At 39.7% G+C, this 20,240-nt stretch overlaps 1 protein-coding gene across 1 annotated transcript; it reads right to left on the reverse strand.

The window, feature by feature from the left end:
* Window positions 1-1,202: 1,202 nt before the first annotated feature.
* Window positions 1,203-19,756, reverse strand: PIK3CG (phosphatidylinositol-4,5-bisphosphate 3-kinase, catalytic subunit gamma; the record flags this gene model as incomplete). Its single annotated transcript, XM_009871286.1, has 8 exons — window positions 17,753-19,756; window positions 13,272-13,337; window positions 12,951-13,176; window positions 9,038-9,141; window positions 7,421-7,567; window positions 6,120-6,210; window positions 1,936-2,066; window positions 1,203-1,343 (listed from the first exon to the last, which is right to left on the reverse strand). Coding segments are annotated over exons 1-8 (2,910 nt in total), but the record flags the coding sequence as incomplete, so codon positions are not given.
* Between the last annotated feature and the right edge of the window lie 484 nt (window positions 19,757-20,240).

Raw genomic sequence — 20,240 nt, forward strand, 5'->3', positions numbered from 1 at the left:
CCAGCACTCCCAGGTCCCTCTCTGCCTGGCCACAGAGATGTTGTGCTGAGGGACATGGTTTAGTGGTGCTGACAGGGCTAGGACAAAGGTTGGGCTCAATGATCTTGAAGGTCTCTTCCAGCCAAAACTGTCCTACGGTTCTGTGACTGATGTCCTGGCTCCTGTTGCTCAATACAGCTCCTGCTAAAGACAGGAGCAAATCTGCTCCTGACCACAACAGAAAAACCTTTCCTTCTCTGTCCCTCTTTCTACTGGCCTGTCCCTCATTTTCTGCCAACAGGCGCTAACATTGCATTATACTATATATAATTTTGAAATTAAAGCATTTCTTTGTCTTCTTTTCCTCAAGGAATTCTGGTGAACTTTTTTACTGTAGTCCTCAGTTAGCTCGTTTCTGCCTTCAGGGTACTTCTTCTCTCTAGCCTTCAACTGGTAAAACTTTAACTATAATATGATTAATATTAAATATACAGCCTTCTAACTAAGGCCAAAAGTATCTTCTGTCTCCTAGCATTATGTAAAGACTAATTATGAAGAAAGAAGATCATAAATCTGGAAGCGAATTTCTTAGACCAAATAAAACTTCTCTGTATGTACTGTTCATTCTGGGGTCCTTTCTGAGGCTTCCACAGGTAAATAAAATGAGGGATGAACCAATGTGCAGCTAGAGAAATAATTCCCCAAGTGTGTAATACAAAAAAATAGCAGTTCTTCTGGGAGGATTGTGACCGTCCCACAGAATTCAGTAGTGAAACCAATACACTCCAGGTACAATTATTTTCTAGGATTTTCTGCAAAGGTATATAAATCAATTACATTCCTTGGAAGTGAAAGTAGTCCAGTAACACCTTAATTCTGACACAGATATAGTTCCACTGAACACTGTCAGAATCACATCTACACTTCAGATGGGAACAGCTGTCTGCTTTTAACGTTTTTTTGCTTTTAGGTCTTACTTATAGACACTAAAAAAATAGTTTTACATTCCTCATGACTTAGTTCATAATAAAATCATCCCTGGAAAATAAAGATGTTATTAATGATAAATATCTAGAGCCTATTTGAAGGACAAAAGGGGCAACAATACATTTCAACGTCACAGGAGGACCTGAACTTGTAAGCAGTGCTGACAGAACTGGACTGTGTCACGCATTATTTATTAAAACGAAAGATAAATCCAGTAAAGTATAGACAGTCCCCACTCCTCCAAAATTCTCAAAAAATAGCTCACCTGTTTCTGTAATCATGATGTTGTCATTGTGCCTGTCTCCTATGCCAAGGACAAAGGTTGCCACACAGTATCCAGCACAAGAGTAAACAAATCTTTCCACGGCTGCCTGAAACTAAAAATAAATCTTAGAGATGTTAAGTGCTTCAGTGCCAGAAACTAAATTCAGTCATTCTCAAAGCCATATGCCTTTCTGCTGATATGTATCAACATGTATCTATAAACAGGCAAACTGTCTTACAAAATAGTGTTGCACAGCAGCTATTAGGATGAGAGCCCTGCACTGCACTCCCTGTACCGTGCAAGCAGGCTCTATCTCTTGGCACAAATAAAATAAGCGTACAGTTGCCGATGCTTTCTGAGAAAAAAAAGTAGGTCAGTGGACCTACCCAAGCAAAGGAGCTGTGAGTACCCAAATCTGTATTTAAATCCTCTAAAGCCACGCTGCCTTTTAGTGTTCTTAGATGTCCTTTCAATCGACTCCTCATGTATCATTTCTAAATACCCCTGATAAAGAAGTCATTACTAAAGCATCTTGTTTCTCAGGAGCTTGGCTGCCAGCTGGATGACACCCGCGGCCGAGTACAGGGAAAATGAATGGATTTTTCAAATTCATGTAAGTAACATAAACACAAGTGTATGGGTTCTGTGAGGCTAAATTAGTAGGGTGCATTTGAAAATCTTACTTAAAAATTCAGAGAACTCACCTTCTCTTCAATCATGCATCTTTCCTTAAGCCACTGATTTAGTATTTCATCCTTAAATGCACCAGTGTTGCCAACCGTACTCTGCTGAATTTTGGCAATTGTTGTAGCATCTTTCACAATTTCAATCATTCCTAGAGAAAACAAGTTAGAAGGAGTCATTACACTTACATCAAAGCATATGAAAAGTATGCAAAATTAAACCTAAACCTGCGGTTTTCAAATCAGCAACAGAACTTCATAGGTTGTGAGCAGGAATTTATTTTACATCAACAGCAGTTCTTGTTCCTTCCCAGCTGAAACCAGCCAGAGCTTGTAACTAGCTTGGCATCCTAAACTCTTCCATGAGAACGTAAAACCTTTTAAAATGGAAAAAATCACATCATGAGCGGGGACCCTCCATGTAAGGCTAGTCCCAAAGAGAGGAACTACCTCCTGTTCTGATACCCTGCAGAAGCCCAGGTACCGTTCACGTTCCCACCAGCTTCACCTTCAAAAGTTTGAGGAGCCAAAGAGAAGCTGCAGCAGGCTAATGATGCAAGTGTTGCCAGAACTGTGGTAGAGGAGCAGAGCTGGCCCTGCAGCAATAAATCCAATTTAACCTTAAGCGTGCATATGCCTGGAAAGGTTCAGGAATCGCAGCATGCCATGAGGTACAGCAGTGGGACTGCTGGTGGAAAGCTCTGGCTGTCGGGGCGCACAGGTTGGTCTCTACACCGAGCAGATCCTTGCAAAGGCAGGTCAGCACATCTCAGCAATGTAGTGCAGAAACAAGGACTTGTACTGCTCACACTGACATGGCATGTGGTGAGGGGAAGCTAGAGAGAAAAGCAGAAGCAGAGACTGCAACACAACTCTGCACTATAGCCAAGACTAGCAAATGCAATCCGCCCTCATACTGGGCATGCCTGTAGGGAGGAAGGTCAGATTTTAGTTGGAACTTACTTGGTAACTGGAAATACTGTGTGTTCTTCCTCTGGTTCAAGTTCTAGGTAAAAGCCTAGCTTCAGCTCCAGCTCAAAGATAAGCAAGCAAACAAAAATATCTTTCTCCCTAAAGTGATTCAAAGCAGTCTCGGATTCATTTTCCATTTGACTCTCTGAAACTCAGGAATTTCTATCTATACATAGCTCTACCCTTTTGCAATTACTGAATTATGTGCAAATTTTTCAGTTACAGAGTAACTACGACAATCTCTTCCAGCCCCTGCCTTCCACAAACAGATGAATTCACAGCTCAGTACCCACTGGAGTTACTTCTCCTGTCTTGACAGTGGCCTGGTTTGGTTTGTAATAAAACTATTGTGGAAATATGACCTCCAAAACCCACTGCCAACACCATCAAATAAAAAAGCTCTGCATTTTGGTAATATGCTTGCCAAGCTGTTCTTTCCCTCCTTGAAGTGAGCTCCAGATCACATTCCAGCTGTTGGAAAGGCTTTCCCTGCCTGGGCTCAGAAATCTCCCTCTACCAGTCAACAGCTCCTTGATTCCAGGGGAATAGGAATGTTGCAGGAGGCATCTTCTGCTTCCCTTTGCATTTCTCCCAGCATTGTTATGCTGATCAGCAGTGTGAAAAGCAGCTGCTAATGAAAACCCCTTGATCATTCTCCACTGCACTGCCAAAAGGGCAGTATAAAACCTACACAGAATGCTGCGCAGCTTATTCTGGCCAAGTAAATACTTCGAAGGTGAGGGGTAAAAAAGGTTATCGGCTGGAATAATACAGCTTTACTGACAAATCCTGCTAAACGCAGACATGCCTCTCAATAGGTATGCTTAGGCCTAGAGAAGGCTTCAGTAACAGGGACAGAGGATCTCAGCTGGGCTATATTCAGTTGGGAAGAAGCGCAGTGGTAAATGCACTACGCTCTGTGTTTCTGGGGATCTGTGGTACTAGAGCAGGTGTCCCTTATATTAAGCGCCAGCTTGAACTTGGTAAATTTGGCAGTGCTGCAGCACAGTAAGTAGTGATAATTGCCTCGCAAATCAGGGAACATATGGCCATGTCAAAGGGAGAGACAACAGAGTATGATCTTTTTACCAGTGCTACACAGAGAAGAAGGTTCCTCCTAGAGAGGTCTATTTGGCAGCAGCAGTGGAGAGGACGGATGTTTCCAAAACTGCAAACAGCGTTGAGTGCAGACACCTGGAAGCGACTCACTGAGCTCCTCACAGGAGGTGACGCCAGCCCCAGGTGGAAGGCACCTGGCTGCTCCCCTGTGCTCGGTGCAGAACAGGGACGGTCCTCGTGTCAACACACAGAAACTGCCCCAAGTTCCACGGAAATATTAAGAGGGAGGGAAGCGGCAGCTTGGAGCAAGACCACATATGAATATTGTGAAGGAACATTTGCATACCACTGCTCTTTGGTTTTTTCCAAATGAGCATAAGCTCTACATCAAAGTGTCCCTCTTAGGGTATTACTAATTTAGGCTGCAGGTATTCTCAGCAAACTGAGCAGGAATCTTTACGTGATTAACTGTGCCCCTACTGTGGTGCTTACATCTCCCCCACGCATATAGGAAAATAAACAATTATTTCCTTGAGATAAAAGAATGGAGAGTCAATTAAGAATTCACGAAAGAATAATGAATTCTGTAATTTGAATATAAGAATGCTAAGGTCACTGGCAGAATTCCTTCACCTTCCTTCATTATTTCAACACATTATATTGTCATGAGATGATTTAAAAAAAAAAAAAAAATATCCCAAAAATCTCTCTAAAAATTCAGTTTGTTCTAACATACCTAAACGACAAGAAAAAACCCAAACCTCCTTATATTTACAATTAGTTTGTATTTTAATATATAATGTTCAATTTCCTTTACTATTAGAATTTCATCAATACAGTTTATTTAATTTTAAAACACTATACTAGTAGAAAGGAAACTCTTTTGTGTCGAATTACCAAGTATTTTATCATTGAGTTTGGGTTCTCTCTATTGCTGAGATTTTTTGAAGTCAAAAGAAAGGATGATAAAAATTTTATGTGGCAATGGATTTTAGAGAGGAAGCTTATTACAGACACACATTAAAATGAGTTCTTAGTTTTACTGGGACTTAGTTCCTTATACTTCAATCCATAAAGCAAAATATATTGCAGAAAAGGAAAAGAACTATAAAGCTGGAGATTATGGGAGGACACACAGAAATATTTATATTATCAATCCATGCAGTTACTATCATACTGCTAATGACAGACTACACCAACAAAGGCAATTAACAAACTTTAATTTTTACCACATGTTCAAGCTTTAAGTAAATGGAAAAGCTGCATGCTCATCTGTCTCACTGATTTTTTCCAGCATAACAGCTTCATTTTGGGCATGGCCAGCTCTTCTACACTGGGAAGGCTTTCCTCCAGCCAATCATTCAAGAACTGCTCAGAAAAACTGACTCTACAGTCAATTCTGTATTATCTGGATAGTAGGAAACTGCAATGCAGATGTGCTAGGGTACGTAATATATGCAAATGTAACCCCTAAGAGTCAGTCTGAAGCCAACAGGACGCATAAATTATACATCAGTGTGGCATTTCTGCATATAATTGGACTCTTCCAGAATTGATCAGGTTGCTTTACACACTACCACACAGTTCTCCAGATTTGTAAGCAACTACTTGCTATCTCCCTCACCAGGAATTCTGGAAAATAGATCATCTGTGCTGCAGCAACTAATGGCCATTGAGAAACATCGCCCGAGCATTCTGTTGAGTAATGCTGTTGCTTCTGTGTAGTACAGGGTAAGAAGATTTAGGTCAGGAAAAGAACATAAATGTTTTGCTATTTTAACTCTTTTCTCTATTTTATTCTCATGAACAATTAAATCTTGAGCAAGTCACTCATTTTCACACCAAGTACTGTTAGTAAAGAGAAATGCGGAGCAGGACTCGAACAGTTGGATTTGAGCAGGAATCACAGTCAGTTAAGCCAGTGCAGCAGCTGAAGGATATCCACCAGAAGGGCAGAAACCACTGCGTTGGTTGGACTTGATGATCTTAGAGGTCTTTTCCAACCTTAATAATAATTCTATAATTCTAAGACACAGCCAAAGGCTGCTCACAGAAAGCATCACAAACTGCTTTTTATGTCAGGACCACAGTACATACTAGAATAGTTCTCCTATACGCAACTTCTGTAACTATGGTATTCTGAATTTCTAATCACAGTATGTGTGATCACACACCTATTTTGTTCCCTGTAGAAATACAACCATACGGTAACAAACAGAGGTCCAAGGATTCTGCTTCCCAGATGGATTCCATAATTCGAAGAATCTAGTAAAACCAAAGATATATGCCAAGTTATTTCAAATTATTTGGACGTTAACTTATTACTCACACAAATAACACTACCCCGACTTCTGAAATGGGGCTAGACTTTTTTGTCTATTTTACAGATTAAGAGATAAATAAAGAAAACGTGCAGCAATTCAAGATTATCAATTACACAACCATGGTTTGTATTTTCTCACCAGTCTTGTGCTCAGGCAATCTCTACTGTTTTATAAAGTATTAGTAAGTAAATTCTATGATTTCTACAAGAGCTGAGCTTGAATACATTAGCCAGTATGTCAATTTTTTTCCCACAAATATCCCAAAAAGTGCTAACAAACTAGTGTGTCAAAACAATCGCTGAAGTATTACTAGAGCAATTTCTTTTTCATTTTTAACTTCACCCATTTCACAAATCAATGATAAAAACACTTCATCAGAAAAAAAAAAGGCCATCTTGCGCTGCATAAGATTCCTTCTAAGTATGTACAGCACATGGCAGAAAAAAACAGGGTAACAGTATGTATTGGATCTGGCTGGGACAAAGTTGATTTTCTTCAGAGCAGTTTGTACGGCGCTGTGGTTTAGGCTGGTGCCCAAAGCAATGCTGGTACCACACTGATGTCCCACCCACTGCTGAGCAGGGTTTGCACAGTGTCAGGGCTGCCTCTGTTTCTCACTCTGCCTCACCGTGAATAGATCGGGGCTGCACAGGAGGTTGGGAGGGGACACAATTAGGCAGATGACCCAAACCAACCAAAGAAATATTCCGTGCATGATCAGCACTAGAACAGAGAGGAAGGGGTTACGTAGGTTAACCATCTTTTGCACAGGAACTGGTTGGCCATTGGTCTATCTATGGGATATGGTGAGTGACTTCCTTTGCATCACTTGTTTTGTTTTCTCTCCCTCCTCCTCCACTTCTCCTTTGCTTATTAAATGCTTTTTATCTCAACCCACAAGTTTTCTTGCTTTTGCTCTTCCTTTCCTCTTTCCACATCCCACCAGGGTTAACCCACAACAGAGTAAAATCAAAAAAACCTGTAGTACAAGAAGATTCAGTTTTGATGTCAGCCTTGCCATACACAGTTTAAAAAACAAAAGACAACCTCATATTTCATATGGACAGTAAAGATAAGGTATGAAAATAAAACTATTTTGAAATATATCAAAATATTCACATTATTCATTTTACACATTTTAGCTATCATACCTGTAAAATAAGCATGTCCTGACGGAGGTCATCTCCATGTTTGAAGATTATGCCTATGGTTTCATTTGATAGAGCTGTTGGATCTGCACATTTAAACTCAAGCCAGAGGGGCTTCTTCTTAGATGCCATTACTTTACATTTTTCTATCTGTGAAAGACACACTTATTGCTAAGACACTGTGCTCCAACATCAACACAACTAACCTTTTTATACATCAGCTACAAGAGTAGTTTACGAACTTCCACTCAGTTACACCACAAGAAATGTGTTGAAAGCACATGTAAGGAACTGTATTCAATTGCCACATGAAGCCTCACTCAACCTGTACAAATTTTAATGCTGTCCATAACAAACGGAAAAGCACACCTTGACTCTCTGAAACTGGATTCAGCGAGTAAATCTGTTTCAGTCAGAAAAATACCCTTTAACTCATCTACTTTTGGCTACCTTCCCTTGCAAATCTATTTCTTCCTTCATCTAGAAGGGCCTGGTAGGGCTGCATACTTCCTAAATGAAGGAAAGCTAAAAGATTCAGAAAGATCTTTTATTTTGAAATACACTTGTCATCATGCAGTTGGTGATTTTTGTACACAAAGGACTAAAGAGAGAGAAATACAACTAAGAAAATAATATTTAAGAAGCCACAAATTCTGCATGCCTGAGTAAATAATGTTTGAATTGATTTCTGTACTGACACAACCTTGATCATGCCCAGCCTGAGGACAGACTAGCTTTTAGCCTGTCTGTCACGGCACAGGTTTATTTAACAGAAACATGGCCAGATTTAAAAAACTAATATTAGTTACCCAAACGAGTACCCTACTATTTGGGAGTTCCCCAGGTTGCACGGTTTGTCTGTCCTTAGCTATGAGAAAAATCAAGGGATTCTTTTCTTGTAGGCTCCTTGCTGCACATGAAGCGAATCCCAAGATCTTTGCTGCGCATCTTTACCCAAACCTCACATTGCACAGGAGATGCATGAGCTGATTCCCTTTCACTACACCTCTGCTTATTTATTAATCTTGTTTTTAATTCTGAGTCAACATAAGCCATTGCAATCTCATCACAAAACTGGAGACAGGAACACAGAAAAACTCAAGCATTTCTTAATGTATTTCTAACAAAATCTTAATATAATTTCTAATAAAAGCAACAGAGACACTGAGAAATAGCTAAGGTAGACATTTTCATTAGTAAGATGATGGTCTAGACGTAAAGCTTAATGACAGATATGAATCAGGGTTAAGAGAGAAGGGAACCGGAGGAACAGAAACTGAATATCCAAAAGCTCCCAAAATCAGATAAACCAGTTTTATATAGATATGAAGTCAGTTACCTGGTTAAATCCTGAATTAAACTAGTGGAAAGATCATAACTGACATTTAAGGACTAGGATTTTATGGGCAATTGAATTTTTTTTGTGCATGGTGGCATGTCATTACATTTAGAAAAATTCTCATAGCTTTGGCAACAAAAACTTACTGGGTTCATGAAATGTCATCGTATTCACAATGAAATAAGTTCTTTAGACATAACAGCAAAATCTTTTACCAAATGACACATACATGCCAATAGGAGATCTTTTTCAAAAAAGATTTGTAGAAACTCGGAACATACCACTAGGGGTCCTGCTCTTAGCCCAGGATCATATGGAACTCTAAAACTTTCTGGAAGTTTGCTGCTCTGTAGTTTTTCAAGCTTTTGTCTCAGCTGTGTAATAACTGCAATGACAAGTAAGTAAATACAGTGAAATCAAAAGTCAGAAGGCAAAAAGTTATAGGTAAACAGACTTGTTAAGCATTGTGATTTAGCTAAAAACCACTTCTGTTTAGCTACTTCTAAAATTGCTTTCCTCAAAGATCTCTTAATGTGAGGAATGGAGAAAGACTCTTTAACCTGCACTATTAACAGTCAGGATTGTTTCAGACACTGAAGATAAAGTCTTCAAGCTCCTCACAAGTCATGTGCCCTCTACACAGCGTCAGAAGCACTGCACAATGCTTGGTGTTCTTCTGAAGACTTGGGAGATCACATTAAAATGTCACCTTTCATTGCAAAACCAAAACAAAACAACATAGCAAAAAACATTTTGCATTTACACCTCCGAAGGAAACGCTGAACTAACTACCCCAAAGGCTCAGAAGATGGATGCATTTAAAAGCACCTCACTTTTTTCAGAATTACTTTGGCCCACCTCATCGCTCTGGCAGGCAGACTCGTGGCTTTAGAATTTTTGAAGACAACTATAACGTAACCATCAAGACTCCAACTATACAGATACTGATTTTCTTATCCTCCTAAAACTGGTTTCATAGAGTAGCCTTGTTAATCTCACGTTCCAGTAAGAAGAAAATTGGCTGTATACTTAGATGAATAAGAGTTTTAATGTCCACATATAACTGAATATTTTCATCCATAAAAGCTCAAGCCTCTGAATCTTCAGCTTAGAACAGTATGTATTATACTCCATCTAATGTACTTGTTCACCTCAGCTAGCAGGTGCTAGCAGCATCAGCAATACACTGGGTATTACCCTTTGTTAAGACCTGAACAGTCTTAGAAATTGCAGCTACATGTTCAAGTAATTTTGGAGAAAAAAAATAAAGAGAAAAAAAAAGTTGTTAGAAAATTAAGACATGGACCTGGATACTTAATACACAAAATCATAAAATCATACAATTGTAGAATGGTTTGGATTGGGAGGGACATTTAAAAGTCATCTAGTCCAACCACCCTGCAGAGAGCAGGGACATCTTTAACTAGATCAGGTTGCTCAGAGCCCCATCCAGCCTGACCTTGAGTGCCTCCAGGGATGGAGCCTCCACCACCTCTCTGGGCACCTCTTTCAGTCTTTCATCACTCTCACTGTAAAAAAAATCTTCCTTACACATAGTCTGAATCTACCCTCTTTTAGTTAAAACCATTACCCCTTGCCCTATCACTATAGGCCTTGCTAAAAAGTCTGTTCCCATCTTTCTTATAAGCCCCATTTAAGCACTGAAAGACTCCAGTAATGTCTCCCCAGAGGCTGAACAACCTCAAGTCTCTCAGCCTTTCCTCAGAGGAGAGGCGTTCCACTCCACTGACCATTTTTGGGGCCTCCTCTGGACCCGCTCCAACAGGTCCATGTCCTTCCTGTGCTGAAGATTCCAGAGCTGGCCACAGCCCTGCAGGTGGGGGCTCACCAGAACACAGCAGAGGGGGAGAATCACCTCCCTCAACCTGCTTCTTTGATGCAGATGGGCTGTGAGCACACATTGCTGGATCATGTCCAGAAAACGAAGACATTTTAAAGTTGCTATCAAATTAAGAAAGTCAAGCCAAAAGGGAACTCGCGGAACACAAACGTTACACCTAATCTAAAAGGCTTTTAGAAACAACTACGTGGCAGTGCCAGGTGACCCGTGCAGTATCTCCTCTGGTAAAATATAAATACATTTGACAGCAATATACAGGATGTAATAAGTGGACTTTATAACTAGACACCTTTCAAAAAAACCCAAAACCAAACCAAAAAGCCTCTAAGGTATAGTAACTTGAAGGAGCTTTCTAAAATGTAACTACTGACTTCCTCAACAAAACTAGCTTGATTTCAGTAAGTCTCCTCATTGTAATGTAATGGGATTTGAAAACTGTCTGCTAACCAATTGAAGCTAGTCAAGATCAGGAATTAGCTGACTCTAAACCACAAATTAAGGTGCTTGCTAAAACAATTTCAAGTTGATGTGATTTAAGAGCTAAGTGCTACACATTCTAAGAGAAGAAACAGCTGCACAGACACATTCTTGGGAGGCAAATCATCTAACAGATTGGTGATGAAAGCAGATAATCCTATGCAAGCTGTAATATTATGATCTCAATTATTTTTTTTTTATTTATTATTACTTGCTATGTTCAGATATAAGCAGAGATTACATGAAAAGTGAAAGAAACAGTTTGACAGCCTAACAGGAAGGAACTTATTCTTTTAAAAAATCCACAAATACCAGAGGAAGAAAAATACATTCAAGAGTTAGATGAAGCTGCATGACAGAATGAAATGAAACAGTCCGAAACATTCTGACTGAAAATAGAAAAAACTATGAACATTAGAAATGAGGGGGGTGGGGGGTAGGGGAAAGCAATAGACTAAAGGAGAAATTTTAGGATAGACATTTTGAAAAATATAAGAATTAGAGGGTGCCTGTAGGAAAAATCATATCCTCAATAATCTGAGAATAAATTAAATTAAATTAGATATAGCTTTAGTAGAACACTCCACAGCTTCAGGAAGCCTTATTCAGTGAAAATGTCAATTATATAAGTCATCTTTCAATGCTCTGCTGTACATTACATACAAAGATTCTTTAATTTCAAAACCCAGTGGGTGTTAATGTGATTGCTTTCTCTTGGAACTTTTCTTCTTTGCCCACATATCCTTCAAAGATAATGTATTATGGAAACCACTGCTGTTACAGACATGTACATCTGCAAGGCTGTAAAGTTTCTCTCCAAAACCAAATGTATTTAGATTACAGAGCATATTAGGATAAATTTTAGGGAGCTGTTCAGAAAGATTATTTTATACGGGAGTTTAGTAAATCCCCAAACTCACACTATGTGGTAACATAACTGATACTGCATTACATATTTAAGACTAAACACCTATTTCCTTCAAATTCCTTTTGAAACACCACCACAGCTACATCTGCATAACCAGAGTGGAAAGACTTTCCAAACCAAGGACTTTCTGGCCTGGAATATGCACAGGCTGCTATCTCAATTCTAAATTATTTTAGAATTTGAATGTTGTCCTAAGTCTTCTTGCTCTTACTTCCCAAACCAAGCAACTAACAGGAATGATGACAAACAAGCTTTTAAGGAAGTTGGGGGAAAAAAAAGTAGGCAGGCAAAACCCAGAGGTAAACAGGCACTGTGGCTTCCAAAGCAGTCCTTATAAGAACTAGAAATAACAATACCACATCTGTGTTGCACAGGACTCCTATTCAGCCATTGGAAAGCCCAAAGATGTGCTCTGTGCATTCACTGCTGATCCACCAGCTACTTTCATGGCACAGCAGGGGCTGTATTGGCCTCCTCCCCAGTCTTTTTGCCAAGAGGCTTCTAGTGACTGCTTAGGGTAAGGCTGTGTTTCCTCGCAAGGGTCACTTTTTCTCTTTATTTCCAGTTAATATGTGTGTCCCGGGTTGTTTCTTCCTTCAGCACTGGCATTCAGATAAGGGTTGTGTACAAGTGCTCAGCAGTTGCGTGGCGTGAGGGTCACGAAGATAAGCCAAAGCACGGGAAAGTACTGGGTGCCTGTAACACTGATACTCGTCCCCCTTCGGCGTGGGATGAGCAAACAAATGTATTAGTGGTTCAATCCTTATGAACTTACACTGGCATTTTAAAAGAAGTAATAACAATGCCCTTTGACTGTAATTTATCCACTAATTTTCTAAAGAAACGGTACAATTTGCTGCCTAGATTTTCAAGCACAAAGAGAAAAAACAACATTATTACAAAAGAATAAATGCTGCTTAGCAAATACCTTGAGAAGTGACATCATATTTTTCTGCAGAAACTGATTTTATCTCCATTGTAACTTTATGCAGCAATTCAATTACTTGAACCTGCTTCATGAAATCGTGTAGCATTGCTTTTCCACAGCCCCTAAGATAGGCTTCTAGGATGACCGCGAACCTCTGTTGGTAATGCATAGACTGGGCAATCTCGCTTCTTAAGAACCAAAACAAGAAGTGACCGATTCTTTTGTTCTAAAGAAAAATAACACAATCAGTGTGCATTCCTTGACAAAAGGTTTTAATGCCAGTAACTTTAGCGTAAGTTTGCTGTATTTTGAAGTACTTACTCTCAAACCACGTTTTAGCAGGAATCTGGCTAATGCACTGTCGTGATATGGCTCAAATTTCACAGCCTGAATAATACAAACATAAAAGACACATTATTAACATATTTAAGATCCCACTGCACTTACACTTTATCAAAGACATCTAGAGAACATGCTGCTACAGGAGTAGAAAATGTGTAACAAAGCAGGTCTTTTGGGGAAGCAAAGTCAAAAAAAACAAAGTAAGTCTTTGTGTTCGATTTCAGAAGCAGTTTCTTTGCAACATGTTCTTTTTAGATATATTATTAATGTGACAAATAAAGCAACGCAGGGAGAAGCTAACCAGTGACACCAACGTGAGCAAATGGAGACGTGAACAAAGTAACACCATTCTCAGGCGGTAGCAAAAGCCAGGAGGAAAGCAGTCTGCAGGCTGACTGGCACTGACAAGGCTAGAAAAGATTACTGCCAAACAAAATGGTTTATTTGTAACCACTCTTTAATAAAAATTTTCAGTGATAGACCACTAGCTTTTGACAACATCCGTCACTCTGGGACAGAGGCACCAAGGCTCACTGCTGGGTGAACCCAGCAAGCACAGGATACAGAAGCAGCTTTTTGGAGCACCTAATCTGGCCTTTAGCCGCTAAATGAATGAAAAGGCTCTGATATGCATCCTGTATTAATTAAGTACAATTAAGAGGAAGACTTCACCAGAGCTTTGCTTTTTCTTTTAGCGACTCTGTGAGCACAGATATATTTTTTCCATTTCAATAGCTGCTCCCCTCTGCCCAAGCCCACAGTTATTTCCAAATTACTGCCAAAAAAAAAGGTGGAAACAAAAGGTCAACAATGTTTTTTGAAGTGTCAGGATTGGAGTTTCTTTGCTGTTATTCTCTCCCCCATCTGATTAACCAAGTGAATTGCTCTACCAGAAAACTAAGACACTTCCAGGTACTGGGTTGTGCCAAGGAATGTGTCCACTTCAAGCATTTTTTCCAGCAGCTTCTTTCCCACTGCTTGAGGGCCTCAAGTTTACAGGGGGTTTGTACTGAGATTAATGATGGAAATGCAGGTATATCCCATGGCAAGAAATGAGAAGCACGCAGTCTCTCGAGTCACAAAAGCCCTGTCCTCATGGACTGAGGGGGCTGGCGAATAGCTTCAGGTTCTGAAAACAGAGTGCCAGGAAGTGGCACGTAGGGAGATTAAGCGAAAACAAAGGGATGTGCAAAGAGCAGGGTGCATGTAGTACGCTCAGCTTTCAGAACCACCAAAGTATGCAAACCTCCAGCGATAGTTATTCACCAGAATATAATGGCTCTTTCAAGATCTCTGCAGTCCGCAGCTTGCGGAGAAGCAAACAAGCCATCAGCAGAGGTCTACTGAATTCACCAAACAAGCCATAGGGGTTTGTAAACTCTTAAAAGTGCCATGCCACACGGTTGTATCTTTTATTATCAAAACAGTAATGCTACTTCTGAAACGTAAATCATCCTGCAGGTTTATTCAACAGGAAAAAAAAACCCAAAACAAACAGAGCTTTTTCAGTCAACCTTCTAGAATGAACCAACTTATAAAAATGCTACAAAGACTTGTTCTGTCCAGCTCCTGGCTAAGAGACAGACAAGAAAGCCAAGCACCAGACTTGCCCTTTTAGAATATCATAATTCTGCAAGAATTGTCTTGAACATCTCTGCAATACTGTTTTATTTCCTCAAGCAACATCATCTTATTTAGGAGAGATATTGAGAACTCGCAAACATAAACTGATTTAAAAATGTATGAAATTAAGAGGCATGAGGGGTTTTTATTAAAAATTAATTTTCACTGCAATAAGGCACCAAAAGCAGTAACTATTACATAAATTTAAATGGATTTGCTTACAGCTCTAAGAAAGCCTATTCAAAATGTCATTTTGGTATATATTTTGCTGAATGTTCTCAGTCCATATCCATGAAAAACAATTTAAGAATGAAATACAGCCAACTGCTTCAAAACAAAATTTCCTTATATTAAGGTTGCAAATACACTTTAACGTAAAAGAATATTAGAAGAATGTATTATGAACATCCTTATTATGCTTATGGTTTCAAAATAATTATTTTTACAAGTCAATCCCATTTTTCTATTTTCTTCAAAAAGACAAATATCAACATTCAAAGATCAACAATAAAAGTTAGCCATTGAAAAAAGTCTGCCGGTACTTCACCAGAGGTTCCTGCAGGTACCTTTGTCGTATCAATTCAGCAAAAAAAACTTTACTCACTTCCATATACAAGCAGTACAGTCACTGGTGTTGGATTTACAATGGATTTTGTTTTATTTTAGCTATCCTATCCATGTTTTATCAAGTGCACAGAAAACAGACCTTTGGAGGAAGCTCAATTGGTTCATTTATAGCATGGCTGCTTCTATTTGGGATAAATCTGGGGGGGAAATAAAACCCTTGTTTGATAGGGGGTCAGTTAGCCCAGGGGGCCTGTTAGCTCAGTTAGTTGAGCGTAGCGCTAACAACGCTAAGGTTGAGGGTTTGATTCCCGTTTGGTCCCCATGTGTTTCCTGATCTAGTCGAGAGGTGGCGTCCCTGGCGGCATGGAGGCTGGATTAAAATGATCTCTAAGGTCCCTTCCAGCTAAGGCCATTCTATGATTCTAACTCTACTGGGAGGTAAAATGGGAATCGCACTGTGCAAAATTAAATAAGCCATAAAGCTTTCATGAAAGCATGCACGTGAAAAGCGATGACCATTTGCAGCAGAGATATCTCAGATATGTCCATTAGAGCAGAGGAATGGCAAACACTCACTCTCTGAAAATGTGGATTTTCAAATCTACCATGGTACTGATACTCTGCTGCAGGATGCTGACAGCTTGTGCTCTGGTGTTAGCCAGGGAATGAAATACAGAGAAGCAAGAGAGAGTTAAAAGTTGGGATCTTGCATTTTTTTCCTTTCTGGGGATGTCAATCTTCTAATTTCTTACAACACCTCTTTATAAAAATGACACAGCTAAGTTAAGCTACAATGATTTTGTGCTACAGCTATTTATTCTACTGTTAGAGAGATTTGTTCTTTTTCAAACTCTCCAGATTTGTATTTCCTGACCAAAAAAATAATTGCAAAACCAAATGGAAACCCCCCAGTATTTCCCCTATTTTCTCAGGCACTTTGATATCCACCAATCCCCATCTCAAACCCCTAATTTGGATATAAAAGCCAATAAAATCGCTGAGCCACATGTACATAGCAAAAGCTCACAAGCCAAGCATATATATAGCAGCAGCTACGTGGGAGGCCCAATGAGGTAACCGCAGCGACTCCTTTGGTTAATGCAGAAGTGCATAAATCCTGCCTGAGGAGCCTAATCTTCAGACAAGCAAAGACAAGGCTAAGAAGGCTTTGTTTCAAGTGCCACTGATGCCCAGCAAAATCTGAAATACTAACTTCATTTTCTCGGGAATCTAGGCTTCCTCCAAACCTGCAGAAATTAAAAGCCCCATCCCGCAGCTTCCCAGCTGCAGCAGTTCATTTTTATTTTTTTTTAGGACTCTGAATGCCAATTTTGTCCTCTGATTCTTTGAAAAAAATACTTCCTGCTCTGCAGGGTGAGAGCCTTTCTGCGCGAACCAGAGCCCCGCCGGGTGTGGGAAGCCTGCGCAGCCACCTTGCTTCAGGGGACGCATTTACCAGGAAGAACCGCAGGGTTACACCTTTCATCAGCCACCAGACGTGACTTTGCCCCTGACAGGCTGCCCAGCTCTGGCACCACCACGCAAAAAAGAAAACGGACCAATTTTCTTGTATAACTGATATAAACCTTCCTGACCTTTCGCCCAAGATCTACACACAAAGTGCTTCAAATAAATACAGCAGTGATTCACTGCCATGAAAAACGTAATTCTTCACCCAACTTCCCAGAAAGAATTAAGCTTATTATATGATTTACTTTTTAAAATTTTTGGAAGCTCCTAGATAAATTTGGTCCCCTTAACAGCACAAGGCTGAAGTCATCGCAACATACAAGAACTACACTGTTATTCTCAGTCTAAAACCCAATCTGAGATTTTTCTTCAGGCCTCGTCTGTGCCAAGGTTTGCCTTTACTTTCTTTCTGTCTTTATAAACTATTGGCAAAGCCGGTCAACAATTTTTCAGTGCTGTGTGATTCAGACCTGATACGACCGAGATTAGAGACAGCACAGTTAGGATTTGCTTCCATCATAGCTGTGCTGGTATCACCAATTTTCAGAAAAACACACTACTGTAAACACAACATGCAAATCCTGAGACACAAGGCAACAGTAACACAAAAATAACAACATAGGCAAAAGGCAAATGTAGAAATTGTATTTCAGGTTACTTTGGTTACTACCACTGCTTTGACTAAACGCTGAAGACTTCAAAACCAGGAATTACCAACTAGATCTACTCAGATGGGAATGATGATGGTGTAATGCAAGTATTTCCGGAAGGCAGAGTTCAAGAATGTAAATCCACCTTACCTGCACAAGCTGTAAAAGATAATGAAGAACATCATCATCTTCTAAACTTTCCAGTTTTTGAACTGCCATTGCTCGGACATTTTCATCTGAAAAGTTACAGTCCAGAAGTTGCATTGTGAGTCCAACATCTAAAGTGCTTTGATCCCAAACCTCCTTTTTAGCTAGCAACTGGTATGTTTTGGCCACTACTTCTTGTTGTCCCCATTTCACAGAGCTAAGCAGCTTAGGATATGCCTTGGGGTGCTTTATGCTTTCATATCTAAAGTGCCACAACAGTTCTTTGTCTTCAGGCGAAAGTGGATTAAGTGGGTCAGTTGCTATGATCTCTTCAAGTTGCTTGCGAAGCTGGTTGGGCATTTCAGCTCGTGTCCTATCCCCTTGGGTGTCTGATGTTATCCTGTGCTTGGGCAAGGCAATTGGGTGACAATATTTGTCCAGCACAATGGAGATAGCCATCGAGTTTTCTTTATCTGGGTTAGTTGCCGATGTGAGTTTGTCTGCATTGATACTTCCTTGTTCTTCCCCCTTGCCTGGGATTTTCCACATGTGGAGAACATACTCCCCACTTCGTAGCAGGAAACGGTGATCTATCAACAAAAGGTTTACATAATAGAGAAGCTGAGTTTTGCATTTTGAATCGGAGTTGGAGGACTCATGTGACTGCAGGTTCGTCTTTGTGGACAGTGCCTGTGCTTTGCCACAGTATATCTGAAGATTCAGGAGTGCTCCTTTAGGCAAATCCTTGATTTTGATATCAAATTCCAACCAAATATTCCACAGAACCTCCTCAGTAAAAGGCTTTGATGAAGTTCTCCTCTGTGACAGGAGCTGTTGCCCGTGTTGAATGTTAGCCTCCACAAACACCGTAAGATCAGTGTTTCTTGGTAAAATTGGGATATCAATGCCTATTATTTTCACCCTAAATTTCCTATTACAATCCCACAAAGAGATGGTGAAGACTCTTTCATGATCTTTTCCATCTATTGTCAATTGTTCATGATACCCTGTAACTCCTGTACAGTCATCCACCAAGGGCCACTCTTCCTTCTGAACCTCATCTTCATTCGGGTCAGGGGGATTGTCTAAGACAAGGTGGATTTCTTCCCCATTCTTAAGGCATTGTCTTATCCAGTGAAAATCCTTGATTGGTGTCTCTCCAATAATGTACTCATCTCTGCCACAAATCCTGAGAACAAAATCCAGTTCGCTATGATCTTCAGGAATGTCCATCAAAGACTTTTTCTTGGCCATTTTTGTGAAAAAGCTGTGGAGAATCATCTCTGGAGTGTCGTCTATTGACACTTTAATTTTTTGGCTAGTTGTTCCTCTATGTATGATTATGAAAATGTTATTATTAGTGATCTTCTTAAATAAATATTCTGGGAGTGGCTTAGATGTAGTCCATGGGTGCATTGCATACAATTTAGGATCTCTACAGGCTACCTCTATCATTCGTGGAGTGACTAATCTCCGACGGGTAAATTCTAGCTCATCATCATGCACATTGCTTACATCAGTGACATCGTAACCAATTAAATCATTAAGCTGCCGTTGAAATTCCTGAACTTCTTCTGATGGCTTTTGTTTCTGGACAACATAAATCTTGCCTACCTTTTTCTGTAGCACTTTCCAGTAGAGTATGCAGTCCAATGTCTGTAATACTTGATGTTTATCATAAATTTCATACCACTGCCCCTTCTTCTGATACTGCAGAATAAACTGATCTGGGGTGAATGTATGGTAGAAGTCTGTGGTTTGACTCATCTCTATTGCACGCATCCAAATTTGTGCTTTCATTTGCTCGACCGTACAGTTGCCAGCTATTTCGAGTAATATCATTTCTGGTACTTTAGTATGTTTATTGCTTGTAGGTAAAATGAACTCAATGGATATCAGTTCCATTGATGACAAATTACTTGATGTACAATGAGGTTTCATTCTTCTTCTCCTTCGTTTGTTTTCCTCTCTCATAACAACACGCTGTTCATAATCCCCCAACTCCATGCCAGAAGAAATCTAGTAAAATATATAGATATTTGATTACTTTCTCATTTACATTTTTCCTTACATTCTTACATTTTAACTCTTCTCAATTAAAATCAGAAGCCAGTCAAAACCCAGCTAAATATAGGCTTTTTATATTTCCCCCTCCCTTTAATGTCTGGTCACAAATACTTGATTTACATAAACCATCTCAGATGCCATCTATTCAATAAAAAAACAAATACAGAAAAAAACATCAACTCAAAGACTAAATAATTAAAATAGAGCTTTTAAACAACCTTCTCAGATTTCACTGAGAGTTCAAGCAGTCTAACTACATCGATTTGTTCGTGCTTCTATTTGATCAAGTACTAATTCTTCTGCTGCCTCATCTGTTTCGATGCTCTTGATATTAACTTCAGTGGATTTTCATAGAAATCAAAAGACATGCTACTGTATATGTGCATAAACGATCTTGCTGAGCTCCAGGAATGACAGCAAGTAA

This window comes from Apaloderma vittatum, unplaced genomic scaffold, assembly GCF_000703405.1.
Source record: "Apaloderma vittatum isolate BGI_N311 unplaced genomic scaffold, ASM70340v1 scaffold8916, whole genome shotgun sequence".
NCBI classification, from domain to species: Eukaryota; Metazoa; Chordata; class Aves; order Trogoniformes; family Trogonidae; genus Apaloderma; species Apaloderma vittatum.